Below are 14,245 nucleotides of genomic sequence, written 5' to 3' on the forward strand. Positions count from 1 at the left end.
AATAAATTTGAGCTCATTAATTCCCTAATAATAGAAATACACTTTCCTTTATTGAAAGCTTAAATTTATATTCAAATAGTCAACAGTCAACAAAACCTTTATCAGCCATAAAGTATTCAAATAACTAACCCAGCTAATAAAATGGATAAAATAACTACTAAAACCTGGAATTTAAAATACCAATTAAAGCACTCTAAAGTCAACATGCTCCCAAAAAAGAAGGAATGCTTCTTTCTCTTGCCTTTATGAAGAGGCATAGAGCAAGTACAGGTCGTGCCTCGTTATCCAATGCAGTTCCGTTCCAGAACCTCCAGTGGCTAAAAAAAATCAGTGGATACGAAATCAGTGGGAAAATAGCTTTAAAGACCCACTTTCAGGTTTCTTGCTCCTCCATTGTTGCTCCAGAATGCATCAGTATAGACCAGGGGTGCTCAAAGTTGGTGTGGCAGGAGGGCCACAACATCTCTCTGACACTGTGTTGGGGGCTGAATTAATTTACATTTCAAATTTGAATAAATTTACATAAATGAATATATTAGAGATGGAAAATGAATGAGTGAATTCAATCCAGTTTATGATCCCATTCACCCTAATAAGGGGGGGGGATCTTCATGCCAGTTTATGATCCCATTCACCCTAATAAGGGGGGGGGAATCTTCATGCCAGTTTATGATCCCATTCACACACACACAAATGGAGGGGGGGATCTTCCACACTTTCACACACATTTACTTGCCTGCTCACCTGCCCCCTCGCCCTGCCTCCTTCCCTCGCTTGGGTTGCCTGCCTGCTTGCCAGGCTGCATGCCTACCTGCCTGTCCATGTGCTGCTGCTGCTGCCTGCCTGCCTGCCTGCCTGGCCGGCTGGCCAGCCAACCAGCCCTCCCTCCCTTGGGAGGGAGAAGTGCTGTGAGCTGGGCTGGGCTCCCGTCCCTCATGATCTCTCTCTCTCTCCCCCCCCCCCCGGCTCAGGTTGCAGGAAGGGAGGGAAGGGGAGCCAAGCCAAACAGAGCCAATCCTAGCCCGGCCCAGCCTATGGTCTAGAAAGAAGAGACTAGCAGGCAAGCGCGCAGGGTCTTCTATAGTGGGAAGTAATGTGAGACCTGCAAGTCTCACGTTACCTTCCCACTATAAAAGGCCCTGCATGCCAGCTGGGCTCCGCTTTCCTTCGCTGCCACTGAGCTTAGCGGCAGCGAGGGAAAGCAAGGCGCGGAGCTCACGCAGCGGGCCATCACGGGCTGGGGCGAGGGCCAAGTGCCCATTGGAGGTGGGGGGACCTCCTGGGGGCCGGATGGGGACCCACAGCAGGCCGCAAGTGGGAAGGATAAAGTGGATAGAGAGATGCTCTTTACACTCTCACATAACACCAGAACCAGGGGACATCCACTAAAATTGAGCGTTGGGAGAGTTAGAACAGACAAAAGAAAATATTTCTTTACTCAGTGAGTGGTCGGTCTGTGGAACTCCTTGCCGCAGGATGTGGTGATGTCATCTGGCCTGGATGCCTTTAAAAGGGGATTGGACAAGTTTCTGGAGGAAAAATCCATTATGGGGTACAAGCCATGATGTGTATGCGCAACCTCATGATTTTAGAAATGGGCTATGTCAGAAGGCCAATGCAAGGGAGAGCACCAGAATACGTTCTCTTGTTGTCTGGTGTGCTCCCTGGGGCATTTGGTGGGCCGATGTGAGATACAGGAAGCTGGACTAGATGGGCATATGGCCTGATCCAGTGGAACTGTTCTCATGTTCTTATGTTGTACCACATTCATGCACTAGATGGGGTGAATAATGGAATCTAGTAGAATGAAATTATAATTACCGTAGATACGTATAGCACGTGAAATTTCTGCCAAGTAATCAAGTTCCAATTCTCACTTTGCCTTATCTCCGGGTCAATCAGAGGGCAGTGCCTTTCAACTCTGAACAGTTTCCTTTCTCAGCCCAGCTGTTGCTCAGCTCAGGCAGGCACCTCCTTAGTTGCTATAGTTCCTTTCCAGGGAGATTCCAGCCAAAGTTAACCTTTTATTCTCCTTCCTTCTGCTGCAGCCTGGTTCTGCTTGGCAAATGCTTGCAAAGCAGGTCTGTTTTTTGAAACACCAGGATGGGATCCTCCTTCCCAGGCTACAATTCAGTGCACCCTTACTTAAGAATAACACCCATGGAAAGCAGTGGGTCTACTTCTGAGTAAAAAGGGTTGCAAATATCGCATCTCTCTGCTGTGAATTGAATTGCACACTCTCAGTTATGTGTTATGTGTTGTATGTAGAGCTTCTGGCTTAACACACCAGACACCTTAAAGGTGTCTTTGATTCATGGTTCTTCTCATGTCCACCTTAAAGGTGGATCTGATTCATGGATCTCCTGCAGTGGTTCCCAACCCTTTTCACCTGCATATCCCTTGGCAATAATAAATTGTACCCTTCATATTAGCAAAATGTTTGTAATAATACAAGCCCTCATCTCCTCTCTACAAAAACCCAGACTTCATGTATTCATCAGTGTATCTTTTTATCTGTTTGAAGAACAGAAGACTCTGCCTTTGCACTGTTTTGCACCAGAAGTGTGCTGAGAAATTCTGGGCGACTGATCACTTTCCATATTATGTTTCAGCTTTTTTACTGTGCTGGTTTTCAATCACTGGTTCATACATGAATTGATGACCAAAAACTAGCTATTGGTGGGGCTTTCACAGCCAACTAGCTACCTCCCTTCCTGCCTTGCAAGGCATTCTGGAGCACGGCCTGCCTTTTTCTGCCATTCTTTTTCAAATACCCCTAAAGGTCCTGTTGAGTGTCCCTGGGAGTACGTGAATACCAGGTCGGGAACCACTGTTTTACTGGTATGTAGTTTACAGTGCACTTACTCTGATAGTGTTTACAAAAAGGTGGTGAAGACCAGAATTTTAAAAAGAATAAAAATGTACCTTCTGATCTTTTACTATGCTTTTAATAAATTAGAGACTACGGTTCTTGGGTAACAATTAGTGATAGGTTATTTTTCAGGATCTGGTCTCGGGTAAAATCAGACAAAACTATAGTCAGACACCCCCCTAAGTTTAACCTCCAACTTATCCGAGGGTCATGGGAAAATTCCATGATTGTTGGCTCAAAACCTGCACTTGACTTATCTGTGGGGTCGACTTATAGGTGAGTATCTACAGTATTTGACAGCGTGAAGGTAGGAAATTGAATTTTGGTGCTTTTTTCCTTGTCCCATGGCATTTAAAGGTGGACCCTGGTATCAGTGGCGAGTCAAATCAGTGGATACCAGGGTCCTGTACTGCAAGGGGTGAAAGAAGGAAAAAAAAGTGAGAACAAAGCACCAACTGGGAAGTAAAGTAGACTTCCCAGTAGAATGGAGGATTGTAATATAGGAAGTTTCTTGAGTCAACCATAACTTATGAAGTACAGGCCCAATCCTAAGCTTTGTGTGCTGGCTCAAATTTATGGGCCCTAGAGTCGCTGCTCGACTGGTGCTAGCCCAGCGCTGGCCGGCGCTGGGTGAGGCCTGGAGCACAGCTACTTGTCTGTTGCATGGACCACCAAGCAGCAGAGAGGTAGGTGGAGGCATGGCGGAGAGGCAGGGGAGAAGGCATTGTAGGGAGGCAGAGGGCAGGTGGAGAGAGGGAGTGGGGTGGGAGGGAGGGAGGCGGGACCGATGGAGCTTTGCTCCACCGGATCCAGAGCCACCATGTTGGAATGGTTGACTGACATGGAGGTTCTTGATTCTATGCCGACCTTTGGGTGGCCATAGAATCAAGTAACCCCACTGCGAGGCTACTCGCATTACCTGGGGGAAGAGGACAAAAGTCCCCTTCTCCCAAGGAGCTACCGGTGGCTGCTGGGAGCATGCAGAATGCAGTGGCAACCATTTTTGATGCCGCTGCAGCCCCGCACACCGGGCAGCTCAGGATTGGGCTGCCCAAATACAAAATGCTATTTTAAAGCAGCAATTTATATAAATCTCTGCAACAGTCAGGAAACTGAGGGCCCAATCCTATCCAAGTTTCCAGTGCCAGTGCAGACACAATGCCGAACAAATGTTCCCTTACCTTGGTTTCCATGACTGCCCTCGTCACCACAGGATGCAGCGGATGCCCTGCTGGAAAGGCTGCACTGGTGCTGGAAAGTTAGATAGAATTGAGCCCTCCATTTCCTAGCTGTTCCCTTCTTTTGTTCAATGTCCACCATGAGGACATTGAACTTTGCTAGCTACGATAACCAATCTAGCTCCACTGGGTCTCATCAGACCCCATGCTCAAAAAGCGAACTCCAACTGGATCATGCTATTCACCTCTATAACTATGCCCTATATGACAGATGGCCCCCTTCCAGTCCTGGAGTCCTGCCCATCGTCTTCCCTGCAGCAGCAACTCTTCTACTGATGGCCACTGACTTGTGGTTGCCATTCTTTTTATCCAGAATCCTCTTTGAGAAATACTACAACATTTCATAGCATCACTCTGGGGAGTCAGGGGTGGTTTCTGGTGGAAGTCACCATTTTTCTCCACAGTGGAATGAAACTGGCTGAGAAACAGGTTCTGATAGTAGGGATCAAAGGTATTCCCCTTTTCCCCATTTTGTTTCTGCAAACCTCAATATTGGAACCAAAAGGTTTTTATGTGAAAACCAGCCCTAATTTATATAGTGCTCTCATTTCATTTGCTAAACAAACTAAAGTCCTCAATCAATTTCCACCCCATTTAAAACATTTTTTTTTAATCTCCAAAATCTCACAACCTTTTGTGAAAATTCATATCCCTGGAACTGCTACAGCTCTCCTGTTTCCTGAATTTGTACAGACCCCACTGATATGAATAAGAACACCCATTTCTTGCATGGATCCTGTCTGCTCCAGGCAGTTTTCCATGCAGGAAAAAGTTCCGTAGATTCTGTCCCGTGACAGTAAAGTGTAACAATTGCTCCAATGAAAGATATAGGAGAACTAATATTGCCGCACTAAATTCAGGTTATTCCATCCAGCACTTTCTTTTTATAGGGCTTTTATTGCCAGGACTTCAGGAGAGTTATGGCTGTCTTTAAAGAATCCTGGTTTAAAATTGCTTTGGGGCATTAGAGTTTATTAGCACCTGCCAAGCTTTCTGCTGCTCCCAGATCTCTTATTGTATTTCTGTGCATGAAGCGATAAAATCCAAGGTCTCTCAGGTAGTGAAAGCAGAAAATCAAAATTCTGCAGAAGAGAAGGGAGGATGTCATGGTGAATGTCCACAATACACATAGACTGTCACAAGAAAGAGACCTCTGAGACAAATTTTATCAGGGGGTACAAAGTTTCATTTGGGTCCCTTTGCAAAGGGGGAGGGGTGAAACAGAACAGGGGAGGGTGGTGACGGACAAGCAGAATAGGGGCAAGGAGGGGTGAAATAGGGTAGAGACAGCTGGAAAAGTCTTTGGAGCCCAGGTCTACCAACCCAGGTGGCAACAGTAGTGTCCCCAGCACCCCCAGTTGTGGTAGTGTTGCCAGCATCCCGTGCGGGCAACAAGTCTGAGTAGAAAGGAAAATGTAAGATCCCAGAAACTTTCTGGGCCCCCTCCTTTGGCTGATTGGGCCCCCCTTTTGACCCTGGGCCCGGGTACAAATTACCCCCTTTACCCCCCTCTTCTAGGCCCTGACTGTGGTCAACTCTGCATGCGTTTGGCCATTGTCTAACATTTACAGTGCTATTCTAGTACAGGGGTCTCCAAACCCCGGCCTGGGGGCCAGATGCGACCCACGACAAGCCTCTGGTCTCCTGCAAGCCTCTGTCCACTTGACCAAACGTGACCAAAGCTGTCTGGAGAGTGTTCTGAGAGACGAGGAGGCAATGCCTCAGAACACCTTCTAAATGCCTTAGAACATAATTTCCTGGTTTGCCCGAAAAACCAGAAATGACTTTTTGGGCCCTCTGAAGGCCTTAAATTTTCTGAGGATCAGGGAGGTCTCCATGGTCCGGAGAACATGCTCTGGGTATTTCCTACGATGCGCTGGTTGTGAGTTATTTACTCCTGTATATGTAAGCAAGCTGCTTGTGGGGTGCGGGAATGGAAATCCATTTGAGTGCATGCTTTATTTCTGTGGTGTGTGTTGGTGCTTGGAGAAATCCTAGAAATTTGACCTTAATCATTCATTTATTCTTTCATCTAAGTTCCATTTCTTCATGTATTTATTTAAATTTTTTATTTAATTTTTTTTTTGCCAGATATTTAATGCGGCTCTCTGGCCAAAAAGTTTGGAGACCCCTGTTCTAGTGAATGAGGATGGAAGCATCAAAAGAAATAGGATCCAGGTCTATTCCAGGTGTGTCCTCCCTCATTATGGACGATTAGAGTCTCTGTCCCTTAAAGAACCCAAAGAAGGGCAAATCTCCAGGCCTGCTCCTAGTTGCTTTCTTCAACTACGTAATGCTTGAGGGTGGTCAGAAAAGGAACATCTCTTCGGAGGTGTTTCTCTTTTCCCTGCCTTGCTCTTAAGAACAAAACCTCCTTCAAAACTTAACACCGGAATTACAGACTGCAAATCAATCCTCTGTGCAACAGAGGACAAAAATCACATTGGCCCCTGTACAATGTAAACTGATAACTTTCCGCATCTATTAACAATAATGTGGCACTCAAAAAATATTACTCTGGGGGGCATGTGTGCTGCTCAGTGAACTTTGGGTGCTCCAGTTAATGAACAACTTGAAATGCCCAAATAACTCATAGCCTGAAATGTCCAAAAACATTGCATATTATCCACTGTGATGCAGACATAATGGGCAGTAGGACCATTTGTACTCTTGGAGAAATATATACATTGTCTTTAGCAAAAACCCCTTGCAACCTATTTAAGGCTTCTGCACCTTTTAAGCACCTGACTATTGGGAGGGGAGATTTTGTTGCAGGTCCCTCTTACAGTAAGTGATATAATATTTTAGGAATACTATCCAGAAACTACATACAAAAACACCATGTTGCATTACTTAAAAGTCTACTGCATAAACTTCTCACCTTTCACGACAACATGACAAACATCTTTGTAATAATGTCAAAACCTCTCAGTCTAAACCTCACAGTCAAAATACATTAGCAAGCATTTTGAAACTGGAGTCGCATCAGTAGTCCCACTCAGAAGGATTCCCCCCCCCCCCACTTAATTGCATAAAGGGAATTCCACTCCAAATACTTAAATTGAAAATGAAGGATTACATCACCATTAATTACTTTATTTGTTATGCTAACAAAGTCATCCTGTATCTCTGGTGCAAAGAACAATCAACTCACCCTTTCCAATGTAATTTCTTCAAATTCATATTCAATTTCTGTTCCATTGACCTAAAAAAGATACAGAGAAATCTGTTAATACCTGTGGGATATTAGGAAGGAAATTTTTATGAGGGCAAGAGTTCTTTCAACTGTGATCAAAGTATTTCCAGATGAAAACCCATGTCAGTAATACTTTCTCAGCTGAGACAAACGAGGAGTTCCATGAATGGAGAAATTATTTAACACTATGCTAAGGAACTCGTGCAAGGAAAGCGCCCCACAGGTAGACACAACTTTGATACAAGGACATCTGCAAGAGGGATCTGAAGGCCTTAGGAGTGGACCTCAACAGGTGGGACACCCTGGCCTCTGAGCGGCCCGCTTGGAGGCAGGCTGTGCAGCATGGCCTTTCCCAGTTTGAAGAGACACTTGGCCAACAGTCTGAGGCTAAGAGGCAAAGAAGGAAGGCCCATAGCCAGGGAGACAGACCAGGGACACACTGCACTTGCTCCCAGTGTGAAAGGGATTGTCACTCCCGAATCGGCCTTTTCAGCCACACTAGACGCTGTTCCAGAACCACCATTCAGAGCGCGATACCAGAGTCTTTCGAGACTGAAGGTTGCCAACATGCTAAGGACAAAATGCTTCCTAAAAGAAGAGACTGCCATCAGATTTCTACCTTCTTGTCTTTTAGGACTCCAGTCAAATGTTTTGGGATTTTTCCTCCCGAAGTCAACGACTCACATTGTTTGTGATCTATGTGGTTATCTGTATATCAATAGACTAGAAACCTGGGAACCCAAACCCATGACCATTGTGAGTTCAGGCTCCCAGGTTGCAACCCAGGGATTTCCCCAGTATCTTTGAGTCCCTCTTTAAATGTATCTGATCAAGTAGACTCTTGCCTATGAAGTTTATGCTACAGTAAACATTTTAGGCCCAAATCCTAACCAACGTTCCAGCACTGACATAGCTGTGCCAGTGGGGCATGTGCTGCATCCTGCAGTTGGGTGGCACTCACGGAGGCCTCCTCAAAGTAAGGGAATGCAAGAGCGCAAGTTGGCTGGGCTTGGAGGGGACCACTGAATGGAAGAGAAAAGATCACTGAATGCAGGCTCAGGTGGTGTGGTGATACTTCCCTTCCTGAGGGTGACACCTGACATAGCCTGAACCAGCTGCAACCCCACTGTAGTTATTTACAGCATTGTAATGGAATGCACTGCACCTACATCTTCTTCAACACTCCGAAAGGTCCGGATTTGCTGCCCAAGATGTTTCAAGATGCAGAATTAAGTTGGCAGTCACCCCCAAGTACTGTCTAAAACAGGGGTGCCCAAACCCTTTAGTTATTTGATTTTTCTCTGTAAACCGCTTTGTGAACTTTTAGTTGAAAAGCGGTATATAAATACTGTTAATAATAATAATAACAACCCTGGCCCTGGGGCCACTTGCGGCCCTCGAGGCCTCTCAATGCGGCCCTCAGGGAGCCCCCAGTCTCCAATGAGCCTCTGGCCCTCCGGAGATTTGTTGGAGCCCGCAGTGGCCCGATGCAATTGCTCTCAGCGTGATGGCAACTGTTTGACCTCTCATGTGAGCTGTGGGATGAGGGTTCTCTCCACTGCTTGCTGTTTCACATCTGTGATGCAGTAGCGGCAGCAAAGGAAAGGCCAGCCTTGCTTTGTGCAAGGCCTTTTATAGGCCTTGAGCTATTGCAAGACCTTCATTCATTCACATAAGTTCATCTTTAATATATTCATTTATGTAAATTTATTCAAATTTTAAATGTAAATTAATTCTTTTTTCCCCCCGGCCCCCGACATAGTGTCAGAGAGCTGATGTGGCCCTCCTGCCAAAAACTTTGGATACCCCTGGTCTAAATCAACACTTATCATACTCTGTCCCTATTGGCCAGTGGAGAGACTGCCGCCCAAGGCTTCAGTGGGTCTCATCAGGTATGTAGTTCCCATCAATATCCTTCACCATCATCACCAGGCTCAATTGGTTGAGAAGTCTGCTTCAGTCGTCTCATAAAAGGAGCCATTTCATATTCTCAGTGATGGAGCATAGCAAATTATGTAACCAGTGGCGTTGCTAGGGAAGTGTGGGGGGCGGGTGACCCCACTATTGGCCAAAATTTTTAAAGTCTTGGAATTTTCGAATAATGCCATCATGTTATATATCATTCAATGTGTAATTTCACGCAGAATGCAATGAAACAAATTACGTTGAAATATCTCCATTCTATCAAAAGGTATAGACAAAAAAACAGCAGGGATGGGGTGACGCAGTTGGCATCATCATGTCCACTGCCTGGGGCATTGACCTGCCGACTACATGGGAGGAGATCCATTATTGGGGGTGACATGCTGGCCTCACGAATCAGGTGATACATACCCTAGTGCAGTGGTTCTCACACATTTAGCACCGGGACCCACTTTTTAGACTGAAAATCTGTCAGGGCACACCTGGGTCTACCCAGGATTAAGTCCCATTGACAATCATTGTAAAAAGAATATACATAGTAGCTTGTTAAAAGTGCAGGCCTGTAACATTTCCCCAAATGCGGTCATGTACCAAGTCAAATATATTAGAAATAAAATATTGAAATGTGTGGGGACCCATCTGAAATTGGTTCACGACCCACCTATTGGGTCCTGACCCACAGTTTGAGAAGCACTGCCCTAGTGACACCACTGGATGCGTCTTATCGTCTGGGAACAGTGAGATAATGGATGCAGTTCCCATACACAGAATGGCTCCAGCCAGAGACAAATGTTCTTCAAATACTGAAATAACCAATTCACAAATAACACAAATTAGGAAACATAAATTGAGGTGTATGTAAGTCAGAGACCTGCTGGAGTCTCTTGATGCTTTTAAGATGGCACAACATCTTAAAACACCATAGTCTGCACTCTTCACAGGTTGCACACTTGGCCAATGTGGATGACTTCTGGAAGTCTCACCAGCTACAGTGTGACATGGTTTTGTAACTTATCTCCATACATTAGCAGCAATAGTCTACTGCTACGTACTGGACCAGGGCTATTCTATTTAACATCACTCCCTGGCACACCTCAGGTTTTGCCCTACTGTTATCCCCCGCACAAGATTTCCAACACAGTACACTCAACCAAATCTGGTTGTCCACACCTTGCTCTGTCAAGCAGTGCTCCACACTTCTTTTGTGGCTCCTCCCTCCCAGGCACAGTACAACAAACAGTGTCTACTTATTCAGTTGCTTATCTTGATCGATAGTTACTGGTTTTGTTGAATTTGATTGCATTTTATTTGTAAGCTGTTTTAAATAATTGTTTTGAAGGTAGGAAGTGTATATTTATTTAAATAAAAATATCCCTGCATTCCCAGTGCTGAAGCGTTTACCAAAGTCCCCAACCACCCTTGGCTGCACGCGAGTCTCTCCCTATCCCATCACAAGTCCCAAAAAGGAATTACTGGTGTATTTCTGATATAATATCTTGCAAAAACAGAAGGCATTAGTTCCAAGAGAAGTCACCGGGGACGACTTTTGGATAAGCAGCTTAAGAACGGTGGCCTGCATGTGGGCAAAGGCTGGCTTTAGCATAGCACTGGAGCATGAAAGCTCATATACCATACAGGAAGCACATTTGTTTACTTGGTGGCCTCAAGTGGTTTCACTTCCCTAAGTCCTTCCTGTTACTCATGCTCAGGAGGAAGTTCTTATATAGAACCTCTTTCCCCCAAAGCAGTATCCTTGCTGATTGGCAGTTTGCATGGTAGAATGGGCCAAGTGTTAACATTTATTTAAGAGTTGAAAATTTGGGCACTGCCTATAAAGTGATGTCGGCAATGTAAAGCACAGCATGGATGAACAGATGCCCAATCACCTGTACTGCTTTTTAAAATGCCCTGATATCAAGGAATTCAGCAGTGACTGTGTCCTCACATTTCTCACTTTCATATCTAATTTGTCCCCCAATAAGTCATTGCCCCAGTGGCATCACTAGGGAGTGTGGGCTATACTGGGTGACATGCACAGGGGAGGATGACACCACTGGTCACCAAAATTTTTAAAATCTGGGTATTTTTTTAAATAATATCATCATGCTATAAATTAATCAATGCATAATTTCATGCAGAATGCAATGAAACAGATCACATTGAAATAACTATTTCAATAATATTATTGTAATTGGAGATATTTGTTTTTAGATGTGATATTAGAAATTAAGAATTAGATAAGAGATTGTATTTTAGAAGTTAGTTTAGTGGTAAGAAGAGTTTATAAGTAAAAATTTGAAGCCTTTTTTGATTGGATACTTATGGAAAATGATGTATAACATGTTATAAGAGATATTGAAGGAGGTAATACCATTGTAATCGGAGATTTCTTTTTTAGATGTTATATTAGAAATTAAGAATTAGATAAGAAAGATTATATTTTAGAGATTAGTTTAGTGGTAAGAAGAGTGTATAAGTAAAAGTTTGAAGTTTTTTTTTATGATGGGATAGATAAGGTTAGAGGAAAAATATGGAATGTTAAAGTACTAACCAGTTGGGTTAAAGAATATGATAATTTTTGTATTGATTATTAATTTTGTGTGGGTTAATGTTTGTTGTAATCGATGGCCACCACCCTCGTGTGTAACCTATGTAGTCCTAGCCCTAAGTCTATCCAATTTTCCTTACCTGCATCTGTAATAAATAAATAAATAAATTATAAAAAATATAATAAATAAATATAAATATATAAATATATATTATATTTTATATAAATATAAAAATATAATATATAAATATTTATATATTATAAATATATAAATATATAAATATAATAAATAAATTATATAAAAAAAACACATGCAACCAGGCTGAGGGTTCCTTGCAGGGGGAGCAGGGATCTTAAATCTTCTTAACCCAAATGAGCTCCAAATGAATAATCAATAAGTAACTTCTTCATTATTCACGTGTAGCTTTTGGTCATTCATTTTATGAATCGCAGAGGTGTGTTTGTGAGAGGGTCTTCTCTGCAACCACACCCCTGTCATGGAACGACTTGTCCCTGGATGTAAGGTCAGCTACATCACTTCCACTGTTCCAATGTGCAATGGAAAATATTTTGTTGCATTTAGCCTTCGGAGGCTTAGGTTGAATGGTTTGGTCTCATTTTTTCTGATACTCTTTCACGTGGGTTTTTTGTTTGTTAATTATTTTATTTATTTAAATTTTGCGTTTGATTGTGTTTCAAATACATTTTGAGCTGCCTTGAGCACCTCTCTTGTGGGAGAGAAAAAGCAGGATAAATATATTTTTCAATGAATTTTTTAAAAAAATAAAGGAAATGCCTGATTGTATGCATGCCATACAACCTGTCTGCTGAAACAGAGACGCCTGCGTTGGCTCGGTCATGTCGTGAGAATGGATGATGGCCGGATCCCAAAGGATCTCCTCTATGGAGAACTCGTGCAAGGAAAGCACCCTACAGATAGACCACAGCTGTGATCTGTGGACATCTGCAAGAGGGATCTGAAAGCCTTAGGAGTGGACCTCAACAGGTGGGAAACCCTGGCCTCTGAGCGGCCTGCTTGGAGGCAGGCTGTGCAACATGGCCTTTCCCAGTTTGAAGAGACACTTGGCCAACAGTCTGAGGCTAAGAGGCAAAGAAGGAAGGCCCATAGCCAGGGAGACAGACCAGGGCCAGACTGCACTTGCTCCCGGTGTGGAAGGGACTGTCACTCCCGAATCGGCCTTTTCAGCCACACTAGACGCTGTTCCAGAACCACCTTTCAGAGAGCGATACCAGAGTCTTTCGAGACTGAAGGTTGCCAACTAACTATGCAATGCATGCCATAACTGGAAAGCCCTTACTGATTCACAATGCCAACCTTATTATTTCACTTGTGACCATGTCATTTTTGTACGTCAACTCACTTCTGTCCAAGATGGGGGCCTCCAAGAATATAGCAGTTGGCTGTCCTTGTATTAAGAGAAGCATGGGTGAACGGACTGCTATAGTACCGGGCAGCAAAAATTGTTCTTGTTCAGCGAGCAATGTCTCCAAGTCAACGAACTCCAATGTTGTGACTCATAACTCTTGCTCAGCAGCTATCTCAGACTAAGCAACAACACAGTCCCGTCCCATCCCCCCGTCCCCAATTCCTAGGGAATATCAGCTGCTAAGGAGAAATAAGGGGTGGTACAACAGTTGGAGAGACTGTCAGGGGTTTCTAGATAAACCCCCTACTGAGGAGACAAGACTAAGTGCTGTGGCTTGGTGAGCTCCCAGTGGAACGCGTGACAGAGGTAAACTTCAAGGCAACTCATAGCATCAGAGAGTAGGATATTCCAGCAGTAGGCTGCAGCCAGATGAGAGCCTTTATATTCTACATTATAAGACTACATATACGACATTCTCTAGCTCCACCCCATGGCTGGAGCTGTTGTTGCAATTTGCAAAGTTGTTGCAATTCAAGGAGACTGGGGTCTGCTCCTCAGGCATTGATCTCTGAACCAGGGAGCCTCCTGTCATCTCTCACTGTAGGATGGTAGTGGCATGTCATCCTTCTGAGAAGAGTGGCAGGGCTATTTTCTTGGGTAAAGTAGATGCCAGAAACACTGTCTCCTAGTACTCCCCTTGTGTGGGCATCTCTGAAAAGATTGGTATTGCCAGGACTCTCCACAGCCATGGGTCCTTCCCTCACACCTCTCCATTCTCTGAGTTGGGGTCCAAGCCCATGACAATAGAAGCTCCTACTTCATGGTATCTCTGACTGGTTTCTCTGTTGGTAGGGGAGCCTTCACATTTCTCAACAGGCACTCATGGAAAGAGTGCAATATGTAGTGACTAGCAAAAATTCCCAGGGAGGAGGTAGAGAAAGAGAGAGAGCACACATTCAAACATGTACATATCACACATCCATAAAATGCATCAAGTATTTCATACAGAGTTCACGGAGTAAAGGGAAGACAAACTGTACCCACTGATCAGAACTGCACAATTTATTTATTTTTATGTAT

General features: G+C 44.1%; 1 protein-coding gene across 6 annotated transcripts in view; it reads right to left on the reverse strand.

Moving 5' to 3' along the window:
* DLG2 (discs large MAGUK scaffold protein 2) overlaps positions 1–14,245 on the reverse strand; it is a 1,048,787-nt gene that overhangs the window by 293,447 nt on the left and 741,095 nt on the right. For all 6 annotated transcript variants that reach the window (XM_066618862.1, XM_066618867.1, XM_066618866.1 and 3 more), the window contains one exon: positions 7,265–7,315. In XM_066618862.1, coding sequence (XP_066474959.1) covers positions 7,265–7,315 — 51 coding nt within the window. The remainder of the gene's footprint in view (positions 1–7,264; positions 7,316–14,245) is intronic.

This window comes from Tiliqua scincoides, chromosome 3, assembly GCF_035046505.1.
Source record: "Tiliqua scincoides isolate rTilSci1 chromosome 3, rTilSci1.hap2, whole genome shotgun sequence".
Taxonomy (NCBI): Eukaryota; Metazoa; Chordata; class Lepidosauria; order Squamata; family Scincidae; genus Tiliqua; species Tiliqua scincoides.